Genomic DNA, 23,505 nt, shown 5'->3' with positions numbered 1-23,505 from the left:
AAATTACCAGGAGAATCTGGCATCTGACCACCTCAGTTTGGCTTAGGAGCCAGCAGTGGTCAGGGGAGATAGGAAACATTATAGAGTATACAGAGGCCTAGCACCATAAAAGGGGCCAAAGTTCCCTGAGAATGAGGAATTGCCATTATCTGGGCAAGTATTTCTAAAGAGATCTTAGTTAATATTTTCTTTAAGGGAAGAGACTTGTTTGGTACAGGATGATGCCAGGAAGTCATCTAATACATGCCGATGGCTGGAATCTTTTCTAATAAACATTCAGTCTGCATATCCCAAAACAAACCAAAGCTTTTGTTTCGTGGCCCTCAGGGGGTTCTGTTCTACACATCATTTCTTGTATCTTTACACTATTTGCTATTTGAGATGGGGATCCAATGTTTAACACCTGAATTATATAAAGTTCAAGATCGTCACTCTGGCTCTGTTTTCCACCACATGACACACTCACCCAATTCTGAAAGTTGGGATGCCATTTTCTCAGATGCCATTTTCTCTCTCTTTGCTCCTACATTTTTTTCTCTTGTTTGCCTCACTTTCTCATCCGTGAAAAGTAACACTACCACCTCCCTCATCTAGGAAGCCCTCTCTCACTCCCCATTGGCAAGCCAAATGAGGTGTCCTTGCCTGTGCTCCCATAACTCCATACATGGCACTCACTATGCTGCACGGACTCATTTCCTGGTTGGTTTGTTCCTTCAAGAGGCGTTTCACATTTCAGCCTTTCACAGTGCCTCAAAAGGGCCTGCCACGTAGTAGGCCTTCAAGAAAAACAACAAATAAATAAAATGAGCCTCAGTTCTTTAAAGCCTGGCTTTATATTCTCTTGTCTCTATTATCAACAGTTCTAGTGTGGAAGCTAAAAGTACAGGCTCTGATGCCAGAATTCCTCGGTTCATCTCCCATCTCTGCTTAGTTTCTTTGTTGTGTGCTCTTGAGCAAGTTTACCTGACCTCTCTGTGCCTCTGTTTCCTCATCTGTAGATGGCACAGTAATGGTACCTCCCTCAGAGGGTCATTGTGGGGGTTACATGAGTTGAGTGCTTAAAGTCTGAAACTACTACTACTACTACTACTAGAAACTACTCCAGAAAGGTTCATTATTACCATTATCAACCATCTAAATCACCACCAAGAAACTTTTGTAGACTTCTCTGTGTTCCATGAACAACATGAAAGCCAATTCTTTAGGTGTGGTTAGTGTTTTCAGAAAGGTGTTTATGTGGTCTCTGTCTGGTACTGCTTCCATGGTGTGCTCTAAGAGATACGTACTCTAAGAGTATCTAGGGACTGAGAAGTGGGTTAGAAGTTCTACCAGTGGATGCTTTCTGTAGCGAGAGAGTGTGCTTATCATATTGTGATTATATTTGCTTTTGATGCATGAGCAAGCTTTTTTTGGAAACTTGGTGGGGTGATCGGATGTGTGATGTCCTGGGGTCTTAGCATTCTCAGCCTTGACGGTTTGTGGGTGGCAAGGTTGGTGGCCAGAAACTGTCCTTTTAAGAGCACAGGACTGACAGGAATTTTTGTGGAAACTGACAGGCTGCTTCTAAAATTTATATGGAAATGTAAAAGACTTAGAATAACCAAAACAATTAAAAAAAAAAGAATAAGGACTTTCATTCCTGAATTTCAACACTTTTATTAAACTACAGTTAGGGCAGTGTGATACTGGAATAAGGCCGGACATGAAGATCAATAGAAAGAATTGAAGGTCAAGAAATAGATCTTTATGTTCAAGTGGTTTTTTGACAAAGGTGCCAAGGCAATTAATCCAGGATAGATTTTCTAACAAATGGTGCTGGGACAAGTGGATATCCACATGAAAAATGATGAATTTAGTTGTGTACCTCACACCATATATAAAAATGAACTCAGAATGATCATGGACTTAAATGTAAGAGCTGAAACAATGAAACTTGTAGAGGAAAAAATAGGAGAAAATCTTGAAGACTTCAGGTTAGTCAAAGATTACTTAGGTATATAAACAAAAGCACAGTCTATAAAAGAAAAAATGGAAATTTGAGCTCATCAAAATTAAACATTTTTTGTACTTCAAAATATAGCATGAAGAAAATGGAAAGGCAAATGGCAGACCAAGAAAAAATATTTGCAAAACACATATGCTGAAAAAGGATCAAAAACATAGACACTTCGATAATAAGACAGAAATCTCATTTAAAAAATGGTGAACATACTTGAACAGAAATTTCACCAAAAAAGACATAAAAATGGCTAATAAGCACATGGAAAGGCGGTCAAAGTCATTTAGTCATCAGGGTAATGCAAATTAAAACAATGAGATATCATTTCATACACACTAGAAGGGTTATAGTAAAAAAGATAGCAAATATTGGTGAGGATGTGCAGAAGTGGGAGCCCTCATAAACGATGGTGGGCATGTAAAATAATGCAGCAACTTTGGAAAATAATTTGGCAGCTTCCAAAAAAGTTAAACATATACCTATGATATGACCCAGCAATTTCACTGCTGGTATTTACCCAAGAGAAATGAAGAGATGTGTCCATGCAAAGACTTACACGGGTATGTTCTTAACAGTTTTGTACATAATGACCTGAAATTGGAAACAACCTAAATGTCCATCAACAGGTCAATGGATAGGTAAGTCAACAATCATGTGGTGAGTCCATATACTGAAATATTGCACAGAAAAGAAGGAACAACTACTGATATGAATGTGACTTGGACAGACCTCAAAATTACTATACTAAGTGGAAGAAGCCAGACGTAGGAGAGCATATATTGTATGATTCCATTTATATGAAGTGTCCATAAAAGACAAATCTATAGAGATAGAACATAAATTAATGGTTGCCTGGGACTGGGAGTGGGGGTGGGAGATGGGGATTAACAGTGAATATAAGGGATGTTTTTGGGGTGATAGACACATTCTATCTGCTTTGTGCTTTAGTGTAAGCACACAATAACCACCATATTGCACAGTTTGGTGAATTTACTGAAGATCATTGTCCACTTGAAATGGATGAACCATATAATATACAAAATATACCTTAGTAAAGTCAGAGGAGGCTATGTGGAGGGTGTGACGGGGAGGAGAGAGAGACACAGAGACAGGTAAGAATAGCTGGATCCAGGCTGTTTGGATCTGAAACCTGGTGAGTCTAACCTCTTTGCCTTAGTTGCCTGTTAGTGAAATCGGGAAAAATCAGTTACTAATCACAAAGCAGTGTTGGGAAGATTGTGATCATACATGAAGTCTGCTTAACAGAATTTATACTATAGAGAGAGCTCGATAAAATATTCGCCATAATAATATTTATTATTATATTAATTATATTATTATTATTATTAATCTACCAAGGATCCAGCTCTGATTTAGGTAACTTAAGTCAAATCTTGAAGAATGGGACTGCAGCTTGCAAATGGCAGTGACCAGTCCTGTGGACATGACTTTTGGGGAATTTGAGAGCCTACAGCACAGCATCTGTCAGGCACATGCAGGCTGGGAGATTGGAGCACGGGAGCTTTGCAGATAAAAGCTGCTTCTTCATGGCAGCATCGTTTACAGAGGTGTCACCTGCTGCCTATAAACGTGGGAGCAACATGTGATGTTTTAACCCCAGTCCAACAACCCTTTAGGTTTTACCCCACTATCTTCCAGGTCCTACTGGGGCAGAGCACAGGTGATTGGGGGGCATGGAGGAGGGACACCTTGTCTATGAGGGGTACTAGAGGAAGAGATGTCTTGGTGAGACTTAAGAATCCCCTGACATTTCCCAGATGAAGGGTGTGGAGAGTTACCCAGGCAGAGGGTACAGCTTGAGCAAACCCCAGAGGCCGTATGGAGCTTGATGAATTCAGTGAAGGGCTGCTCTGAAGAGCAGAGTGACAAGAAACAAGGCTGGGGTCCCATGGAGGGCCTGTGAGCCATGATAAATGATAAAGAAGTTGGATTTCTCCTGAGGACAGTGAGGACCAGGGAAGAGGTCTAAGTGAGTACTAGGACCAGCTCAGATACCTCCAGTTAGGCGGCCCCGATGACATCTCCACACTACACCTTGAGAGATACTGCTCTGTTGATCAGGAGCAAATAAATTTCTTCCTAGGTACTTGCATTTAGCACCCTGGAGTGCAAGTGTTCCTCCAAGGACCACATCCACACTAGTGTCTGGGGGAAAAACTGTTTCATGGCTCCCACGAGGGGCACATGAGGCATAATGTGGTGGCTGAGAGCCTGTCTGTAAGGCTAGACCTCAGAGAAGCAGAGGACTTGCAAATGCTTCATTCACTTCACCCCGGGTGTCTGCTCTGGCTGACAGCCCATTAATAAGCCCCAGCGGCTGAGGGGCAGGTATTGTGCTGGTTACTATAGCATCACCTTGGAAAGGATCACTCAGTGAGAGCTTCGGGCTGAGTGAGGCAGGAGGGGGATGCGGTCAGAAGCAGCAGGAGGGGCTGGAGAGAGGCTGCAGTTGCTGTTGCTGGTCTCAGGACACCTCGTGGGCTGGAGCCCACTTGAGCCTCTCCAGCTGCAGCCCCAGGGAGGGAGTGAGGCTGCGCTCAGCCCGAGAGTGGCTGCCTGAGACAGTGCCACAGGCACTGCTGAGCTTGTAGCTTTCAAGGGACTGAACTCCCAGCCAGACATTACTTGGCCTCTGTTGGGGGGGGATTTGGGAGGGGTGTCTCATCTTGGAAGAGCTGGGCTGGATTTCATCTCCTTTTTGATGTTAAGTAGTTACCTCCATGAGAACTGACTTCAGGCTACTCCTCGAGGAGAGCAGAGTGGTCCCCACGCTGGAAATGAAAAACGATGACAGTTTGTGAGACTTAACTGTTAGTGCTTGGAGGTCCCCCTCACCCATTCAAAATGCCTTTTAAAGCATTTGATACCTTCAAAGAAAAAATTCTGAAACCTGGAAAGGAAGAAGTGAAGAACGCCGTGGGAGATTCGTTGGGGATTTTACAAAGGTAAAGTTTGAATGCAAACTTTGGGTTTATGTCTGGGTAGTTTCACATTGCCAATGTTTGAAAGGCTTTGCTTCATATTTTAAAAGCCACCTTTTAAAAAAGGAGTGGTAGGTCAGATTAGATGGCTTCTGGAGCCCCTTCTAGCTCCAACACACTAAGCCTGGAGGAAAAAAAAAAGATGTATCAAAAATATAGGATTGAATTAGGAAAATAGCAAGACAGGCATTCTGCTTATATGGCAGTATTAGTACTTGCCGGAGATGGTGATGTTGCATATTGTGTGTTTGGCATTGAATTAGAAAAGATATAGGGAGATAATATTTCCTGTTAATTCAATAATAATGACAAAATCAGGAACCCTGTTACATGGTTATGCTTTTGAAATAATTTTTAAGAATTTTTCACTACAAATGAAAATTAGATATATGTTCATCTTGTTATATAAACTGTATAAGGTGGTTGCTGATTGGTTTTGAAAGAAGAGAATAGTTACACAATAGTTTGAAGAAAGTATGTTTAAAAATTAGTATTTAAGTAAAAAGAAACCTTACATGGTTACAGTGAGAAAATACTATGTACCATCATTAAAATGAATGTTTTTGTCCAAACCAAAAAATAAATCTTTTTTTAAAGTGAAATGCATTATTATTAGGAGAGTTTGCCACAAATGAATGAATTGATGTGACATTGTAATTTGTGATTTTTTATAGACATAGCCTTTCTAGGTTTTATAGATGAATTTATAAGCAGTCCTTATGTACAAGGTAAGGTGATTTTTTTAAAACCCTCTGATATAAATAAATGTGAAAAATACTCTTGATAATATTTTTATATGTTTGAATGACTATTTCTAATCCTGATGAGTGAAAATGCCATCTGGCATCTCCTTTTAACTTTTTATGATATCCCTTAAATTAAAAAAAACTTCAGCATGCAAAGGACTGTTTCTAGGCACACAGATTCATTCCATTCCTTGGGTTTTATAACACAGGGGCTCCTGTCAGTGTGACATTTCCACTGTATCACTCTTGACGAACTTTCATAGTAAGAGAACTGGGTTCAGCCCTTTATTAATTTAAATGTTAAAAACAAAAAGGTTCAATTAGACCCACACTGAATTATCATGTATAGATAAAAACCTAGCTGACAGCAGGATAAACCAGCCAAACATAGGAAGTGATTATAATGACCTTTTCTTTTAAGAATGTTTTAGCCTTGTGTTGCGCACTCCCCAGGTAACATCCGTCTTACTGTGGTGGTGTTCATTTGATTAAAAACGAAAAAGGAGGCATAATGGCTTGATTGGCATATTCAACTATGATGACAAAGGAATCTGATAAAGCCAGGAATAAAAACCGTGACTCTGGACTACAGTCGACTACAGCCACCATTATAATCATCAAACTCTGCCTTAGTTTATACAATATTGGACAAGGAAGCAGTTAGGAATTTTCTTTCCAACATTAAGTTGAATTGCTTTTTTGAAAGTGAATCACTTTCTTCGGTAAGAGACTTACTGTAAGAGCTGGTTTTTGCAATGTTTGATTAGATGATCCACTTGAAAATTCTTTTGTTTGCCAGATTGGTTTGCTTAGGAATATAACAAAATTCACAATTTCCAAGTTGTACGACCTCAACCCAAAACTGAGCTATGTGTTTAGGACTCTGAATGGTTTCCTTGGAAGTGAATCACAATACAATAGAAAAATGGCTAACAGGACTTGGGAAGCAGAATGCACTAAATGCATGTTAGATGTTATCGCTGTTGGCTTAATAATAGAATGACTTGAGAAAAAATAGAGGCAAACTTGAACCCCTTCCTTCCATGATCCTGAAGGAAATTATTGGCAGAGGAAGGTTAAAAAAAAGGCACTAATTGACTAGCAATCCAAGTTGACCCTAAGCTCTGACAGTCTTTGGGCAGAGCTGCAGAATTACGGTTCCTCCAGTGAGACCAACTCTGACACACACTTGGTGTTCACCTTGTCTGTAAGATATTTATATATCAGGTGCCTTGTCCAGAGACCGGTATACAATGAACATTCCCTCCCCTTGCTGATTTTTCACCTAAAACCAATTGGCAGAATCCAATGGAAAAAAAATCGGAAAAAAACCGTTTTCTGTTTTGTAAGGTAGAGGAACATTCAGAAGTTAGAACTTAAGCAAGCAGTGTCAATCACCGATGTCTTGTAATACTTGATACTGAAATCATCATCTAATTGGAATTCCTGGGGTGTCTTTTTAAAGAAAGATTTTATTTGTTTATTTGAGGGACAGAGAGTACACGCATGCATTGCGGAGAGAGGAGCAGAGGGGGAGGGCGAGGGAGAATCTCAAGCAGACTCCACGCTGACCGCAGAGCCCTACTCAACACTCGGTCTCACCACCCAGAGATCGTGACCTGAGCGGAAACCAAGAGTTGAATGCTTAACCAGCTGAGCCACTCAGGTACCCCTCTTGGGATGCTTTTTAATTACTGAGCATTCCACATGGTCAGGGGAGTGGCAGATGCATAGGGAAGCTTTCGAAGTGCATACATGGGGCTGATTACAGTCAGGCATTATTAGCCTTTCTGGAGAAGAGTCATGGATAAAAATCAGCTGAACAATTTCATCAGCTAAAAGTACAATAATATTTCGGAAGTATAGGAAGAAAGAATATGTTCATGTATAGTCCAGTATTGGAACAGATGACATAAAAGGCATTAAATTTGGGAGTTGATACCTAGAAATTGACATGTAGATTTATTCAACTTACATGCAATATGGATGTCCTCTAATTGCTTATGTATAATAAAATACTAATGGAAAACATTATCTGTTCCTGGCGCTGTAAACACATTAAATTCCATTAAACCCCATGGGGTGGGGACTATTGCAGTAAAGGACCATTTTAGTTGAGAAAGCTGAAGCACAGAGAGGTTAAGTAAGTTACCCAAGGTCACACAGCTTGTAAGTGGCAGAGTTGGGTTTCAGACCAGATGTTCTCTGCCCACCTTTGTCATTACACTATGTGACCTCTCTACCTAAGTGTCTTTGCTCTTCCCACTTAACTGTGTTGAAACTTAATGACTCATTTAGGTTTAGGGAGTTGTAGTATTGAAGATTTCCCAAGGGAACTGAAGGGGTGCCTGGTCTCCTTGTATTTATATCTTCTCTTTAAAGAGATGGAGTCAATCTCTGTGTGTTTTGTCCCTCCTCAGCATTCAGTGACTGTGTGTTCAACTTATGTGCCAGGCATGCACTGTCTACTCCATTGACAAATGCAAGTGTGTGAGAGTGGGCTCTGCGGTCAGGTGAGCCTGGGTTCTAATGGCTGTGACAGCATTTACTTTCTGCCTGGACAACTTCAGGCAACTTGGCTTCCAACTTGCCAGGGTAAGGCTAGTAAAGCAAAGTCAGGTCACATCTCTCCCTTGCTCAAAACCTCCCAACGGTTTCTCACCTCTCTCAGAATTAAAGCCAGCATCCTTTCAATGGCTTTTAAGGCCCTACCTGATCTGTGGGAACTTGAGAACTCTGACTTCATCTCTGGCCTTCTTTTCCTGCCTCACCCCACTCCAGCCACACTCTGCACTCTTATGGGAACTCCCCAGACCCACGCCTTTGCCAGCTTTTGCATCCAGTTTTTCACCCTGAAAGTTTTTTCTCTAATTGCCTGATGGCTTATTCTCCCAGGGAGGACTTTTCTGACCATCCTATTTAAAGAGAAAGCTCTCCTTCTCCCCCTCCCCCACCCACTCCCTATCTCTCTTCCCTGCTTCATTTTACCCCACTTCTATCTTAGCTAGGGTTCCCTAAAAGTAGACCCTGAGACAGGGATTTGGAGAGCCTAGGATGTGATTTACAGAGGCGGAAATTGCGAGGCAGGGAGTAAAGCAAGATCGGAAAGGAGAAAACCAAGCAAAGATGTGATCTCAGGTATGCACAGGGGCCAGATCACAGTGGGAGGGTCTGGGGCATCACTGGCACTGAGCTGTCCCTTTAAGCAAAGGGGCCAGTCTTTCATGTCTGTGCATCAGTGAGTCATTGACTGTAGGCTGCCCCTGCTAAGGATCAGGACCAATTCAGGACCAACCAGCCTCGCCACTATGGTGACCCATGGCCTTGCCTTTTGGTCTTGGTATGAGGACCCCAACATGACTGGGCAGCAGTTGTAGCTATATTTAATGGGATTTTCATTGTATTCCCAAGTGGAAGAATTCTTCCTTGGGCATCAAGACTCCTAGACCCACAGAGCCTAAAGTTGAAGAGATGAGATAGTCCATAAGTGAGTTACTGCGCATGATGGTAAGTGGTCTACTCCCACTTCCACCCTGTGTTTCTCAGACAATGTATTCAGCCTATTGGGGCCATAACACCATTATAATAACTGTTGGTTTATGGAACATACTGCATCCTGAAGGACAGCACCCTATCTTCATGGGGATTCCTCTCTGAGCTAATGCCTCTGCTGCATCTTGAAGAGGCTTCCTTTGCTCTGGTAGGCGCAGCTCCTGCACTGTGCGGCTCGTGGTTGGACCAGTGGATCCCACTGTCATGTGCCCCCTGCTGTACCTCCTTTGCCATAAACTGGGTGTTTGGGTCTTAGGTGATGTTATGTGGGATCCCATGTTGGCTAATCAGGATTCTGCAAATCCTCAGGCGGTGATGCTAGCCAAGACTTGCAGGCTTATGTGTGGAATATATGTCAGCCCCGGTCAGGATGAACTGCTACCCTTTCCAAGATGGAAGGAGTCTGATATAAACAATTTGGCACCATGAGGCTGGTTTGTCTCCTCAGGGACCGTCCCGTATCAGGGGCTCAGCATTAGTTTGGTGGCTGACAGCAGTGGTAGCTGCATCAGTCATGGTGAGTGGGATCCCAGACATTCCTTCTGTCTCTGCTCCCACGGCTACCCCACGTGCCACTGCTCCAGGCCTGGGTGGCTGAGAGCAGAAGCTGGCCACCACCCACCAGCCAAGCCAGCCATCCACTGGCTGTTTAGTGCCTCTTTCCAAGTGGAAGCTCTCTGGTATGTGTTCATGAGCAACCCCACGATCTCACACTCTGTGTCCATGCTCTGTGTTCAATCTCATGGCTGTCAGTTCTGTGAGGCAGATCCTTCAAATGCCATTCTGACCTCACTGCCCTTGTCTCTGATCTTGAAGTCCTGCCACTGGCCTCTGCCACTCCAGACTTCTAGCTTCTGACGGCCACTGGGAGCCCAGTTCTGGAATAGCACCTCCTGCTGTCAGATGGGATCTGCCTGGGACAGCCACTGCTGAGAGGCTCAGTGGTGCTGGTGGCCCCATTCCTCACTGCCTTGGTAAAGGAGTGTGATTCCTCAGGCTTCCTAAGGAATATATTTAGCTTATGGGTTTTCTGCCTTATTTAGTAAATCCATATAGCACATCTACTTTTTCTATAATCTGCCATAATAGTTCAGGCATCTCTCGTAAAACAACAACAACAACAAAACCAGCTAAAGGGAGACCTATTTATTGAAGAGTATGATTTTATATATATATATATATATATATATATGTAAATGACCTTCTTCTGGAAGGTCAGTTAGAATACTGTATCAGTCTGCTTGAGTTGCTGTCACAAAGTACCAGAGACCGGGAAACTTAGCAGAAATTTATTTTCTCACAGTTCTGGAGACTCGAAGTCCAACATCAAGGTGTCGACAGTTTGCTTTCTCCTAAAGGTCACCTACTCGCTGGGTCTTCACATGGTCTTTCCTCTGTGGACATGCAGTCCTGATGTCTGTGTGCCCAAATTTCTTCCTATAAGGACGCTGGTCTTACTGCATTAGGGCCCAGCCATATAATTTCATTTAATTGCTCTTTAAGGCCCTTTGTCCCAATACATTCTGAGGTCCTGAGGGTTAAGGCTTCAAAGTAAGAATGTAGGGTGGGGACAGTGGGGACACAATTCAGCTCATAATAAATACTTACCATAAGTGAGCAAGTGAATGGATTTTAAAAAGCCACAAAATGATCCATAAGTTCTGCTCACTTTGTGCTCCAAATGTTGACCTTATTGCCTACAAAACCAAACCAAACCTGCTCCACAATTACTGGGTACTTCGAAGTAAGTAAGTAGTTCTGTAAGTGCCTAAAGGCTAGTGAGCACATCGTCAGCAATTAGACTCCTGGGGCTGAAATGTTTACTGGACAATTGTGTTTGTGAACAATGGGCTTGTACTTTCCTAGTGTGTAAAGGGCCAGCAGCCCACAGACTGCAGCTCTCTGCGTTTGGAGAAACAAGACAGATGTTACGCTGGCAAGAATGACGGCTCTCTGATCTTATAGGCCAAGTGCAGGCAAACACCAAAACACCTAATATGATGAACAGCTCTTTTGGATAATTAAAGCCCTCCACTTCTTAAGAAAGGAGTCGCCTTTTCTCCTTATGACCCCAACCCTCTTCAGAAAAACAAACAAACAAACAAACAAACTTGTTTCTGGGCAGGGGTGAACAGATCTTTACCTCTAGGTGTAAGTGCTTCAAATCAGGAGTGAAGTCTGGAATTGACCCACCAATTCCATTCAGTTGAATAGGGATTAATTATGTCCAGGCCGTACGCTGGGCCCTGGGAATAAAGATGAGTCAGAAATGGTTCCTGCCTTCAACATGTCATGTCTCCTGGGGAGGCATTCACTCACTCATTCACATTCTCAGATCAACAAATATTTACTCAACACCTACTATGCTGATGGAAGCAAATAACTAACTCAATGTGATAAATGGTCCAGCTGAGGAATGTGTCCAGGACCTAGGACACATCAGGGATGGTGTAGGCACTAACACTGAATCAACTGCCACTCATTTGTGGTGGTAGTGTTTTACTCATTGTTGTGTAGGCTCATTTAATCTCAACAACAGCTCTGTGAGATAAATATTGCATTCATTTTACAGATGAGGAAAAATGAGTTTCAGAATGGCCAACTTCCCTTGCCCAGAGTCGCACAGCTGGTACTGGACAATAAGTGGCAGAGCTGGCTATCAAACCTGGGTTGACTGATGGCAGTGAAGCCTGACTTGTCCCATCATACAGGGGGAGGGGGTTGAGAAATCTTCCTCTCTGAGCTTGGCTCTACAAGAAATGTTCCACTATTTTACTGTTTTTATTTTATTTTTTAAAAATTTTATTTATTTGTTAGAGAGCACAAGCAGGGAGAGCAGCAGGCAGAGGGAGAAGCAGGCTCTCTGCTGAGCAAGGAGCTGGGACTCGATCCCAGGACATCATGACCTGAGTCGAAGACAGCCACATAACTGACTGAGCCACCCAGGTGTCCCTACTTTACTGTTCTTAAAACAAATCAAATCTGACTCTGAGCCCCAGCCTGATGGAAATGAACTTTCAGATGATGTGTGTGGGCACTTCCTGCCACAACTAGGTTGTGCAAGGGACACACAAACAACTCAGGGGGTCCCTGTAGTGGTTGATCCATGTTTGCTCCTGGTTGCATGGTGGCTTGAAGTCTGGTGACTTTACTAGCACTTGGGGCAAGGAAAATTGCAACCCAGTGCCCAAGCCTCCTCTTCACAGCTCCCCACATCCTATCTCCAACTTGGGGAGTGCTGTAGGAAGTGCTCAAGGTCAGGAGGCTGTAGGTCCTGCTGCTTGGGGAGCCCGTACCTCCTTCCTTGGGGTTTATCTTCCCTTTTATCAAACTACTCTTTCCTTTCTCTCTGCCCCCCATACCGTGTGTCCTTCTTCTGGACACTTTCAGGATGTCCCAGATGGCATCATGCACACAGACAGGGACAGATGCATAAAAGATTTATTGAGGGAAAATGGGGGAAAGAGCTGAGGGGGCTGGGAAAATAATGGGACTGTGATGTTATCTGTATAGGAGAAAGGGAAAGATTTTGGTAGGAAGAGTCTCAGACTACACCCAGTACTAGGAAGTTTACAAGGGCAACAGTAGACCACCAGGGCTACAAATTATAAATAGTCCTGTGATCCAAATGGTTCTTGAACATCAATATAAGTGACAATACATGGCATCAATGCTCAGTTTAACACAATGGACTCATTAAGCGATTGTGGGGATTAATGTAATAAAAGTAGCTGGTATATATTGAGTTTTTAACGTGTGTTAAGTTCTGTTCCAAATGGTCTAACTATAATAATCCACTTATGATAATCCTGAGAAGAACCTCACGAAGAAGAAACTACTTTTATAATTCCTAGGTTACAGATGAAGAAACAAAAGCCCAGAGAGGTTAACTAGGCCAAAGTCACACAGCTAAATAAGTGGAAGAGTAAACATTCATACTAAGTCACACTGGCTCCTAGTTTGGGTATAGGGTGGAGAAGAAACAAAGCATCCATGATGACTTCAAGGTTTTTGCCTGAGCAACCAGAGGAACAAAATTATCATTACTTAGGATGGGAAAGATTTCAGAAATTAAATTTTTTTAGGGAAACTCAGTTTGGATATTTTAAGTTTGAGATGCTGATTGTGTGCTGAAGGAGATGTCAAATAAGTCTATTTATGAAAATTGGAATCTGTATCTAAAGCCCATAGATGGGATTAGATCACCTACAGAGTGTAGATAGAAAATAAAAGAGATCTGTGAGCTGAGTCCTGGGCATCCCAGTGTTAACAGGTCAAGGGAATAGGGAATTAGCTTAAGAGACAAAATGGAAAGTGTGGTCAGAGAATTAGGAGGAAGAGCACATGAGTGTTGTTTCTTGGGAGAAAATAAAGGAAGAAAGAGTGATCAGTTGTGTTAAGTGTTGATAGGCTGATTACATGAAGACCTAAGATGACCATTGGATTGAGCCAAAGGTCAATGGAAAGCATTGATGACCTTAAGAAAAGCAATTTTGATGGACAGGTTGGGGGATACCCGGTTGGAATGGGTCCAAGAGAGAATGGGAGGTGGGGAATTGAAGAAAGTGACTTCCAAATTTTGTAAAAAAAGAGAAGATGAGAATGGGGGTAGCTGGAGGAGAAAGTGTTTTATTTTAAATTTTGATGTGGGAGAAATAAGAACATATTTGTAGACAACAGGAATGATCCAGTAGAGAGGAGAAAATAATTGATGAATTATGGGAGTGGGAATTTCTGGAACAATATCCTTGAGTAGATGAGAGGGGGTGAGATCTGAAGAGAGGTTGGCTTTGGGTAGAAGTGTGGACAATTACCAAAGAAAAGGTAGAATGCATCAGCATAAGTGCAGGTGGGTAGCTAGGTACGTTGAGAAGTTGCTGAAGTTCTCTTCTGGTTACTTCAGTGTGCTCACCCATTTATTAAGCTACCGCTCTGAGCTCAGTTAAATATTGAAATCTCCTTCCCTTGTTTTATCATTGCTCTTCACTTCGATTTCAACAAAACCTGAATCATGCAGTAATTATGGTTCCTTTTCTTTCTTCCTCACCAGCTAAGAGCTGAAGGGAGGCAGAGAACATGTCACATTCTTTATTGCTCCTGAACACTTGGTACAGTGCCTGCCATACAGCATGCACTCAATAAATATTTGATGATTGAATTGAATCTAGTATACTTGAATTGAATCTCTATACATATACTTTAAACCTGATTTTGCTTGAGTCTTAAGAAGCTACCAATATCATGTTCTCTACGAATTGGTTGGGCAGATTATTTGCGCTTCAATCTATTCTGTTAATCATCGTATTAGCTATTTATTACTGAATTCAATATTCATGAAAACTTAGAAGTTTTGCTCATTTTTACAAAAACTTGGACCTTAACTGGGCCATAGCAACATCCTCAGAAGGGTTACAATATGTGAGATGTTTACTTGACAGCGTTCAATTTGTCCAATTCCTTTTTATTTTTTTTTAAAAAGGGTAAATTCACTGTAATTGACATATGTAATCTGAACCTATAGAAGTCAATGAAAAATCCTAGCATCTGGTTAAAAGGTGCCAGAGGATCAGATCACCTCCTTAGAAGAACCACCTAGGAAGAAAGGATATACAACCAACTGGGTATGTGCTGTGATAGAAGATGTGCCTCCCTACCTCTACCTAATATTTTGTCAAGATTTAGATAAAGAGGAAGAATCTGCAAATGGATTGATTTTCTACTGTGTATCTTTTTAGCAAGCTCCAGATGATACTAAAATCAAGGTCAAGTGCAATAGTCAGCTAGGTCATGCAATGCGGATGAAGTCTGTCAATACTCTTCCAGCAGGAAATTCAGTAAAGCATATTGCTGAGGACACAGACTTGGACTTGGACTTGCATCCCACCTCAGATGACTTAGTTTCCTGATCTACATAATGGCAAGATAACACCATCTATGCCATGGAGTTGTGAGCTTTAAATGACCTAATGCCTATAAAAGTGCAATACGATATCCAGAATATCAGTAATTTTAGCCATTATTATTTATTGTCATGACAATAACTTTTTAAAAGGCAGTCTGCATCCTACTTTGGGTTTCCCTTTTTCTTCTTCCGTACACCTTTTCTTTTTGCCTCATATATTTCCTTTTTTCTCTAATCCTGGCCTTTCTTCTCTAACCATTTTTCTTCCACTATAGAAAAATTGATGGGACCAATGAGGAAGAAGACAGCACTGAGCTGAATGAAGAAGGAAGGCCAGTGCAGACCTCCAGGCAGAGGCCCCCACTCTGCAACTGTCACTGCTGTGGCCTCCCCAAGCGTTACATCATTGCCATGATGAGTGGGCTGGGATTCTGCATTTCCTTTGGGATCCGGTGCAATCTTGGAGTTGCCATCGTGGAAATGGTCAACAACAGCACTGTATATGTTGATGGAAAACCAGAAATTCAGGTCAGTGTTCTCGTTGGGTTGGGTGGGAGCTCTTTTGGCCACAGCTGTGCAAATACTTTGTTGTAGGAAAGAAAGCACCACACCTCTTCCATTGATGTGGCAAAAATGTAGAATGGCTACGATGTGCCAGGCACGGTGCAAGGTTAAGGGAATAGAATGATGAAAAGCACAGGCTGGGCCCTTGTCGTCATAGAGATGGACAAGTAAGTGAGCATAATTCACGGTTGTAGGTGCTGTGTTGGAGGTGTTCAGATGCTTGGGGTCCTATAGGAAAATGCTGGACCAGACTTTGATATCGTGAAAGAATTCCCAGAGAAAGGGATGGCTGGTTCCGAAAGATAAGGAGGAATTGACAGACAAAGGGTGTTTTGGTGAGGTGGGAAGAAGAGTGTTTGAAGAAAAAGGAACATCTTGTATGAAAGACTGTAGGAGAGAAGGGGAGGGAGGGAAAGAGAAGGAGAGAGAGAGAGAGAAAGAGAAAGAGAAGGAGGGAGAGGGAGGGGAAGAGAGAGAAAATTACGTGTTTAGGAACTGAGATAGGAGTTCATCTTTTCTGAGCCATGGACCCCTTTGGCAACCTGCTGTAGACTTAGGAACCCTTTGTCAAAACAATGTTTTGAATTCTTAAAATAAAATGCACGGGATTATAAAGGAAACCAATTATATTGGAATACAGATGTCAAAGTACTTAAAAATGAAATTAATGATGTAGAAACATATGGGCTTCTTTATGAACACATCAGATGACAAAATTTAACAACGAGTCTAAAATTACTGTAACTTTGGGGCTCTGGGTGGCTCTGTCAGTTGTGTCTGCCTTCAGCTTGGGTCATGATCCCAGGGTCCTGGGATTGAGTCCCACATCTGACTCCTTGACTCCCTCTGCCTGCTGCTCCCCTTGCTCGTGCTCTCTTGCTCTCTTCCTAACAAATAAATAAATAAATAAAATCTTTAAAAAATAAAATAAAATTACTGTAAGTTTGAAGTACAAACCATAGTTTAAGATAGTGGTGAGAACCGTCATATGAACAGATTTATAATTTCCACTAGTGATGGAACCACAGGTACTGATAATATTACCGTAGTTTGTTGCCTACATTCAAAATCAGAGGAAATGCTAAATTTCAGCTAGCAGTTAGTGAAAATAAAAATGATGGTTTTCCCCATCAAAGTTCAACAGTTCCACAGGATCCCATCCTTGGACTCCAGGCTGAAAACCCCTGTAAGAGAGTAGAGCATGAATGAGCATCAAGAGAAGGAGACACCAGGGTAAATAGGGGTTAGGCCAGGTAAAGCCTGGTAAACCATGTCGGGAGCCCTGGGTGGGCTTTGTGCAGAGTGGCCGTATGATCAAATCTGTTCCACAATGATCGCTATCAAGCCAGTGGTCTCCCAGGGGATTGGGATTGAAGCAAGTGGAAGCAGGAGCCCCAGTTCAAAGGCCGTTGTGGTCCTAAAGCAAGCATACTCTGATGGTGACTTGAAAGCATGGAGGAGGGCACGTGGTAAGGTGAGCACTGGGTGTTATACGTAACTAATGAATCATTGAACATTACATCAAAAACGAATGCTGTACTAGATGCTGGCTAATTGAATTTAAATAAAAGAAAAAGCATTGTTTTTATGAATCACTGGGAAGATAAAATCTGGCTTGTTTCTTACATGGTAGGCCTAGAGAAGTACGGAGGCTATGGGGAAAAAACCAAAAACGTACGCCCAGTGGACGCCCCGTGGATACAGTTTCATTGCATCGAACACACGCATGGGAATGACTCGTGTGGAGGAACATGTGGATTGCACAGTCTCTAGTGGTCCTCTGGTCCCTGCCCATATGTGGAGACACATTCACATCAGAGTTTCTCAAGCTGGTGTTTGGCCCATCACTGTTCTGTCGGCTGTGCTAGGAAGAAGGTGTTGTAGGAAATGGGAGCTTTTATTGTGCTGTGTCCTGTGAGAGTCTCCAAGAAGGGGCTGTGGTATGCATTATTTCCCGGACTTCATTGTAGAACACTTTCTTTCGTGCCACATCTATTAGCGTTACCTGGAACAGTTCCTGCCCAGCACTGGTTTGGGAAAATTTGATTTTGATCCATTAAAAAGGAGTCTTTAGTTGGCCCCTGCAGGCTTTTTTTTTTTTTTTTGCTTCCCCTTTAGCTAAGAGATTATTCTGACAGATGAAAAGAGCACAATGGAGAGTCTTCGAGCCTCTTTTTGATGCCGCAGCTGAATTTGTTCTAAAGGGATATGCTAGTTGTTTATTTGTTGGTGGGGAGGGAGGGCAGGAGAGGTGTGATGGGGCAAGCCATGTATTTTTTAAATAAAGAATGATGTATATTAGTGAGGTTTCAGATGTGTATCGCATGCATTCTCCCAGCCTTTTGTGAGCAGGGCCAGCTAATTAAACCTTGTCTGCCAAGGCCCAGATCAAAATGAGATGCTGGTTTGCATTTGTTTGTTGGCTGGAAAGATAGGCCTAGGTCAACAGAGTCTGCTTGGAGGCATATGGAAAAGACATTCTGATAAACCTAAGGAACAATGCTAGTGCGTGCTCTCCAGTTTCTGTGGTTTTCCCTTTGGAGTCTTAGAGAAGCTGATTGAGATTCAAAGTATGCTTTGCATCATTTCTTCTGGTCTCAAAAATAGGAGTTTGGGAGCCTTTCAGAAGCTCCAGGACAGCTCCAATTTATAGCAGGCCACTTCTCTCTTCCTCAAATAGAGCAAAGCTTACCTATCAGCTGATCTGTTTAACCTGATGACAAGGATTTCACTAACTGCGTATTAAGTCTCTGAATGACTGGTATTTTTGTTTATTTGGTTTTTCATTTTAGGCGGGGAATCTAGGTAGTTTTCACTGAGATATTTTGAAATCCTCCTTTTCCAAAGAGGGAGAGAAGTAAGCAGTATGAATATGTAGGTCTTACAAATATTTGGCTTATACTCTACTAGTGGTATACATAGTAGTTTTAGCTGATGTGTGAATACTCATTTTTAGTTTAATAATTATAAATTTTAAAACACGTGAACCATTTAGAACATCATCTGGCATATGGCAAGCAATAAATGACTGATGTTTAAGAAACTTTGCGATGATCTCTTTTTACCTTCAGGAAAAGTCCAAACTCCTTCTCATGAATCATGAGTCTTGTCCAGTTAAGAGGATGGGCTTTTGAATTGGCCAGACCTGGTTTCACACTTGACTTCTTTTGTTTATTAGCTCTGGGACTTTGAACAAGTTGTCCTTACGTCCTGGTCAGGGATTGCTGGTTGCAAGGAAGAGAAATGCAATGAACCCAGGTCAAGTTAAAAAGGGAATTATGGTGGGGCTACAGGGGATCTCATGAGAGTGAAGGGCAGAAAGCAGGTCTGATGTGCAGTCTGTGCCCTGGGCAGTGGGGAGCCCAGCCTGCGGTGGGACTGAAATCCTGGCTGTAATCCATGAGGGGTGGAAAAGGAGTCTTTACCTAATTCTTTTCAAGGCATAAACAGAGGCTCTGCCAGGAAGGGCAGAGTGGAGCTGGCCCTCCTGGGAAGTAGGAAATCCTTAGCTAACGTCCTTAAGCCTTAACATCCTAATCCTTAAGCTTCCTTGCTCCCCACGGTCCCTCATCTGCTTCTCTCTGAGTATGCTCCACTGTCCCAGGTCTCTCCACGGACTGTTTTCTTTCCTTCTCAGTGCCCTCCAAAGATGAAGTGTCTTGCTTGGGAGCTGACTAAAAGGGGACTTGTTTCAGTTCAAGTGTTCAGTCCTGTCTAAGTACGATATCTGGGTTCAGGATGGAGAGACAGAAAGAGAGAGACAGAGACAGAGAAAGCCTGATTGGCCAGATGTCCAGTCAGCAGGGGAGAGACCCAGGGTGAGGGTGGGGAATGCTTTCTGAAGAAAACGTGACCAGGGAGGCAGGAACCAGCACTTCTAGCAATTCTTTGCTGACCCTTGTTGCCCTTATTGTAAAATAGGAATAAAAGGCCTGCTTTGCAGATCAAAGGAGATAATTTGGTGCTAATATATTAAGTATCTATATTAGTTTCCTAAGGCTGTGGTAACTAATTCCCTCAAACATGGTGGCTTAAAAAAACTGAAATTTATTCTCACACAGTTGTGGAGACCAGAAACTTGAGATAGTCTCAGTAGGGCCACCCTGAAGGCTCTACAGAAGAATCCTTCCTTGCCTTTTCCAGCTTTGGTGGCTCCCAGTGTTCCTTGGCTTGTGGCAGCATAACCCCAATCTCTATCTCTGTCTTCACATGAGCTTCTCCTCTCTGTGTGCCTTCTCCTCTTCTGTCCCAAATCTCTCTCTGCCTTTCTCTTACAAGAACACATGTCATTGGATTTAGGGCCCAGCCAGATAATGCAGGATAACTCATCTCAAGATCCTTGATTTTATCACATCAACAAAACCCTTTTCCCAAATAAGGCAGCATTCAGAGATTCCAGATTGTGTGTGTAAATCTTTTGGGGGCCGTTCTTCACCCAACACAGTACCTGACACAGTGGTTGACCTATAGTAATGGCACCTTCATGGGGCCATTATGATTCTAATGCCCCTCAAGTGATGATGAAGGTCAGTTCTCAGCAGGCCCAAGTGCTCTTTGTCCTGTATCATCTCTTTCAGAGAATACCTGGAAGCACCATCCCCTCAGAGAAAAAAGTATGAGCAAGGGACATTGTGATCGCTAATTAGCCTTGGGATGAAGTGGATCCCTCTGCCTTGGATCTTTGGTTCCTTGGGTCATTCTGTGACTCAAGGCAAAGGTGTCTAGTCTCTCTTTCTTAATAAGAAAGTCAAATTTCTACAAGCAGTGCAAAGAATGTAGTTTTTTGGATCAAGCTGATATGAGATCTTGATCTTGGCTCTCCTTGTAACTAGTTGTATGACCTTGGGCAAGTAAATTAATCTCTCTAAGCCTTATTTTCCTCATCTACAAAAGAAGAACCAATAATTACCTCTAGGTGTTATAAGAATTAAGGGAGGAAATATATGGACAGTGCCTTAACAAAATTATGTCCCTCTTTTGCTCCAAGCTTTCAACGGTTTCTGCCTCTCTGAGTAAAAGCCAAGGTCCTTGGTGACATTTGAACCTCTCTTACTTTAACTCCTATTCTCGTGTCCTTCACTCATTACCTTCCAGCTATCCTGACATCTTGCTGTTCCTCCAACCTCAGGGCCTTTACACTTGCTATTTCTCTGCTTGAAAGTTCTCTCAGATAATGACCAGCAAGATTTGTTTCCTTCTTTTCTTTAGGTCTTTACTCAAAAATCACCTCCTCAATGAAGACTTCCTTCTCTAAAATTGCACTCTACCTCACTCCTATCCAGCACTTCCTGACCCCTTCCCTGCTTTATTTTTTCTCCTTATCCCTGATCACTGTCTAACACGGTCTGTACGTGTTGCCTATCTGCTGTCCCTTTGTGAAGGCAGCATCTTTGTGAAGACAGCAATTACTGTTGTTCTGTTCACTGTTGTATCCCCAGTGCCTAGAACAATATGTGGCACGTAGTAGCACAAAATAAAAATTTGGTGAGCTGATTTCAATGAATGATTGTTAGTTTCATTTTACTCTTTTTTTTTTTGAGTTATCTCTACCTAACCTGGGGCTTGAACTCATGACCCTGAGATCAAGAGTCGCATGTTCTGCCAATTGAGCCAGCCAGACACCCCAGTTTCATTTTACTCTTAAACTTCAATTTCCTAATTGGTAAAATGGGAAATGTGGTATAGAGGACAGGCCAATGTTACATGGACTGTGATCTCCTAGAACACAGAGGTAATTCTTGTTTGAGTTAGTATTTGCATTGTCTAGCACCTGACCTGGCACACAGGAGGCACTAGGTGAATGTTGAATAAATGAGCAAATAAATATGTAACAACTTCTGATGGCAAAATAAACCAACAAAAGTTGAGAAGGCATAATATGTTGATAATTAAGAACACTTCCTCCATAACAGGAACACCTTCCATTTCGATATCGTTGTTTTTTTTTAAAGAGATTTTATTTTTAATGGACTATGGTAACATGGACTTATTTTTAATGGACTATGTTAATATAGTCCAGTACCATATGGGTTTTGCCATGTGAGTAGTAGGGGCTTGTCTCTAGATTCCAAGATGTCTTTAATGCCCTTGAAATTCTATAGTAGATGTGTGAGCAATTAGAAGTATCCTAGGCAGAATGAGCTGCCTCAGGGAGCAGTTGAGTTCTCTGCTACTAGAGGTATTCAAGCAGAATCGCTACACCCAATGTGGGGCTCGAGCTTACGACCCTGAGATCAAGAGTTGCGTGTACTAGGGACTGAGCCAGCCAGGTGGCCCAGTCCTTTACAAAGCCATTCATGGGTTCATTCCTTTGGCAAATATATACTTGCACCTTCTATGTTTCAGAAATTTATTTTAGGTACTCAGGCTATAAAGTCAAAGGGACATGGCTGCCACCTTAGGGTTCCACCAGTGTGGGAAATGGACATGTGAATGGCTAGTTTGAGAACAGCACCAGGCAGGGGCCATGACTGTTAAGGACAGAGGCCTGTGGGACAAGTACAGGAAAAAGTGACCACTTCAAAAGGGAGTTGGGGGGGGCGCCTGGGTGGCACAGCGGTTAAGCGTCTGCCTTCGGCTCAGGGCGTGATCCTGGCGTTGTGGGATCGAGCCCCACATCAGGCTCCTCTGCTATGAGCCTGCTTCTTCCTCTCCCACTCCCCCTGCTTGTGTTCCCTCTCTCGCTGGCTGTCTCTATCTCTGTCAAATAAATAAATAAAATCTTTAAAAAAAAAAAAAGGGAGTTGGGGAGCTTCCTCAGAGGAAGGAACATTTGCAAGGAGTCTGAACAGAATGAATTGCTTTGCTAAGAGAGGGAGGAAAGGGGGTCTAGGTTTGGAGAATCACATTTTCAATGGCTTAAGAGTTGTATCATTATTGGGGCGCCTGGGTGGCACAGCGGTTAAGCGTCTGCCTTCGGCTTAGGGCGTGATCCTGGCGTTATGGGATCGAGCCCCACATCAGGCTCCTCCGCTATGAGCCTGCTTCTTCCTCTCCCACTCCCCCTGCTTGTGTTCCCTCTCTCGCTGGCTGTCTCTATCTCTGTCGAATAAATAAATAAAATCTTAAAAAAAAAGAGTTGCATCATTATTAAATACATATTTTTATATTTAATACATGCATACGTATGTATGTATTACATAATACATAGTACATACATATGTATGTATTTAAGTTTGTACATAATCTCTCCTTGCTCTCACTAGAAGGCAAGCTCAACGACAGCAGGGACTTTGTTGTGTCTGTTGCTACATCCCAAACATACAAGAAGCCCTCCACAAATATTTGTTGAGTAAAGGAAGGAAAGAAGGACCTTGTGGGGTTGTTATGTAGGGTCATCAGTGAAAAATGGTGGTCAAGTGTTTTCTTACAAACACAACTATATCTGATTTTTCATTTCAGACAGCACAGTTTAACTGGGATCCAGAGACAGTGGGCCTTATCCATGGATCTTTTTTCTGGGGTTATATCGTGACACAAATTCCAGGTGGTTTCATTTCAAATAAGTTTGCTGCTAACAGGTAAGGAGAACTGAAATAATATGAATGTGGTACAGATCATAACACGATTTCGTATTTTTATAAAATCTTCATAGTTTGCTCTCAATTTAGAGATGCAGAATGAAAGACAAGAGCCATTCCAATAGATGTGATTCCCAGATATTGATATGATTCTGTTCTTAAAAGTCTCTTTTTATTTACTTTTTTGCCTAACTTAATTTATCTTGCAATTCTTTTAGTA

The 23,505-nt window shown here is 42.3% G+C and overlaps 1 protein-coding gene across 1 annotated transcript in view; it reads left to right on the top strand.

The window, feature by feature from the left end:
- The first annotated feature begins 4,638 nt into the window (after positions 1 to 4,638).
- SLC17A8 (solute carrier family 17 member 8) overlaps positions 4,639 to 23,505 on the top strand; it is a 41,770-nt gene continuing 22,903 nt past the window's right edge. The window contains exons 1-3 of the mRNA XM_026499824.4: positions 4,639 to 4,965; positions 15,477 to 15,729; positions 23,167 to 23,285. Coding sequence (XP_026355609.1) covers positions 4,865 to 4,965; positions 15,477 to 15,729; positions 23,167 to 23,285 — 473 coding nt within the window. The 5' untranslated portion in view covers positions 4,639 to 4,864. The remainder of the gene's footprint in view (positions 4,966 to 15,476; positions 15,730 to 23,166; positions 23,286 to 23,505) is intronic.

This window comes from Ursus arctos, unplaced genomic scaffold (genome assembly GCF_023065955.2).
Source record: "Ursus arctos isolate Adak ecotype North America unplaced genomic scaffold, UrsArc2.0 scaffold_21, whole genome shotgun sequence".
Classification (NCBI taxonomy): domain Eukaryota; kingdom Metazoa; phylum Chordata; class Mammalia; order Carnivora; family Ursidae; genus Ursus; species Ursus arctos.
This window is presented reverse-complemented; position numbering and strand designations above follow the sequence as displayed.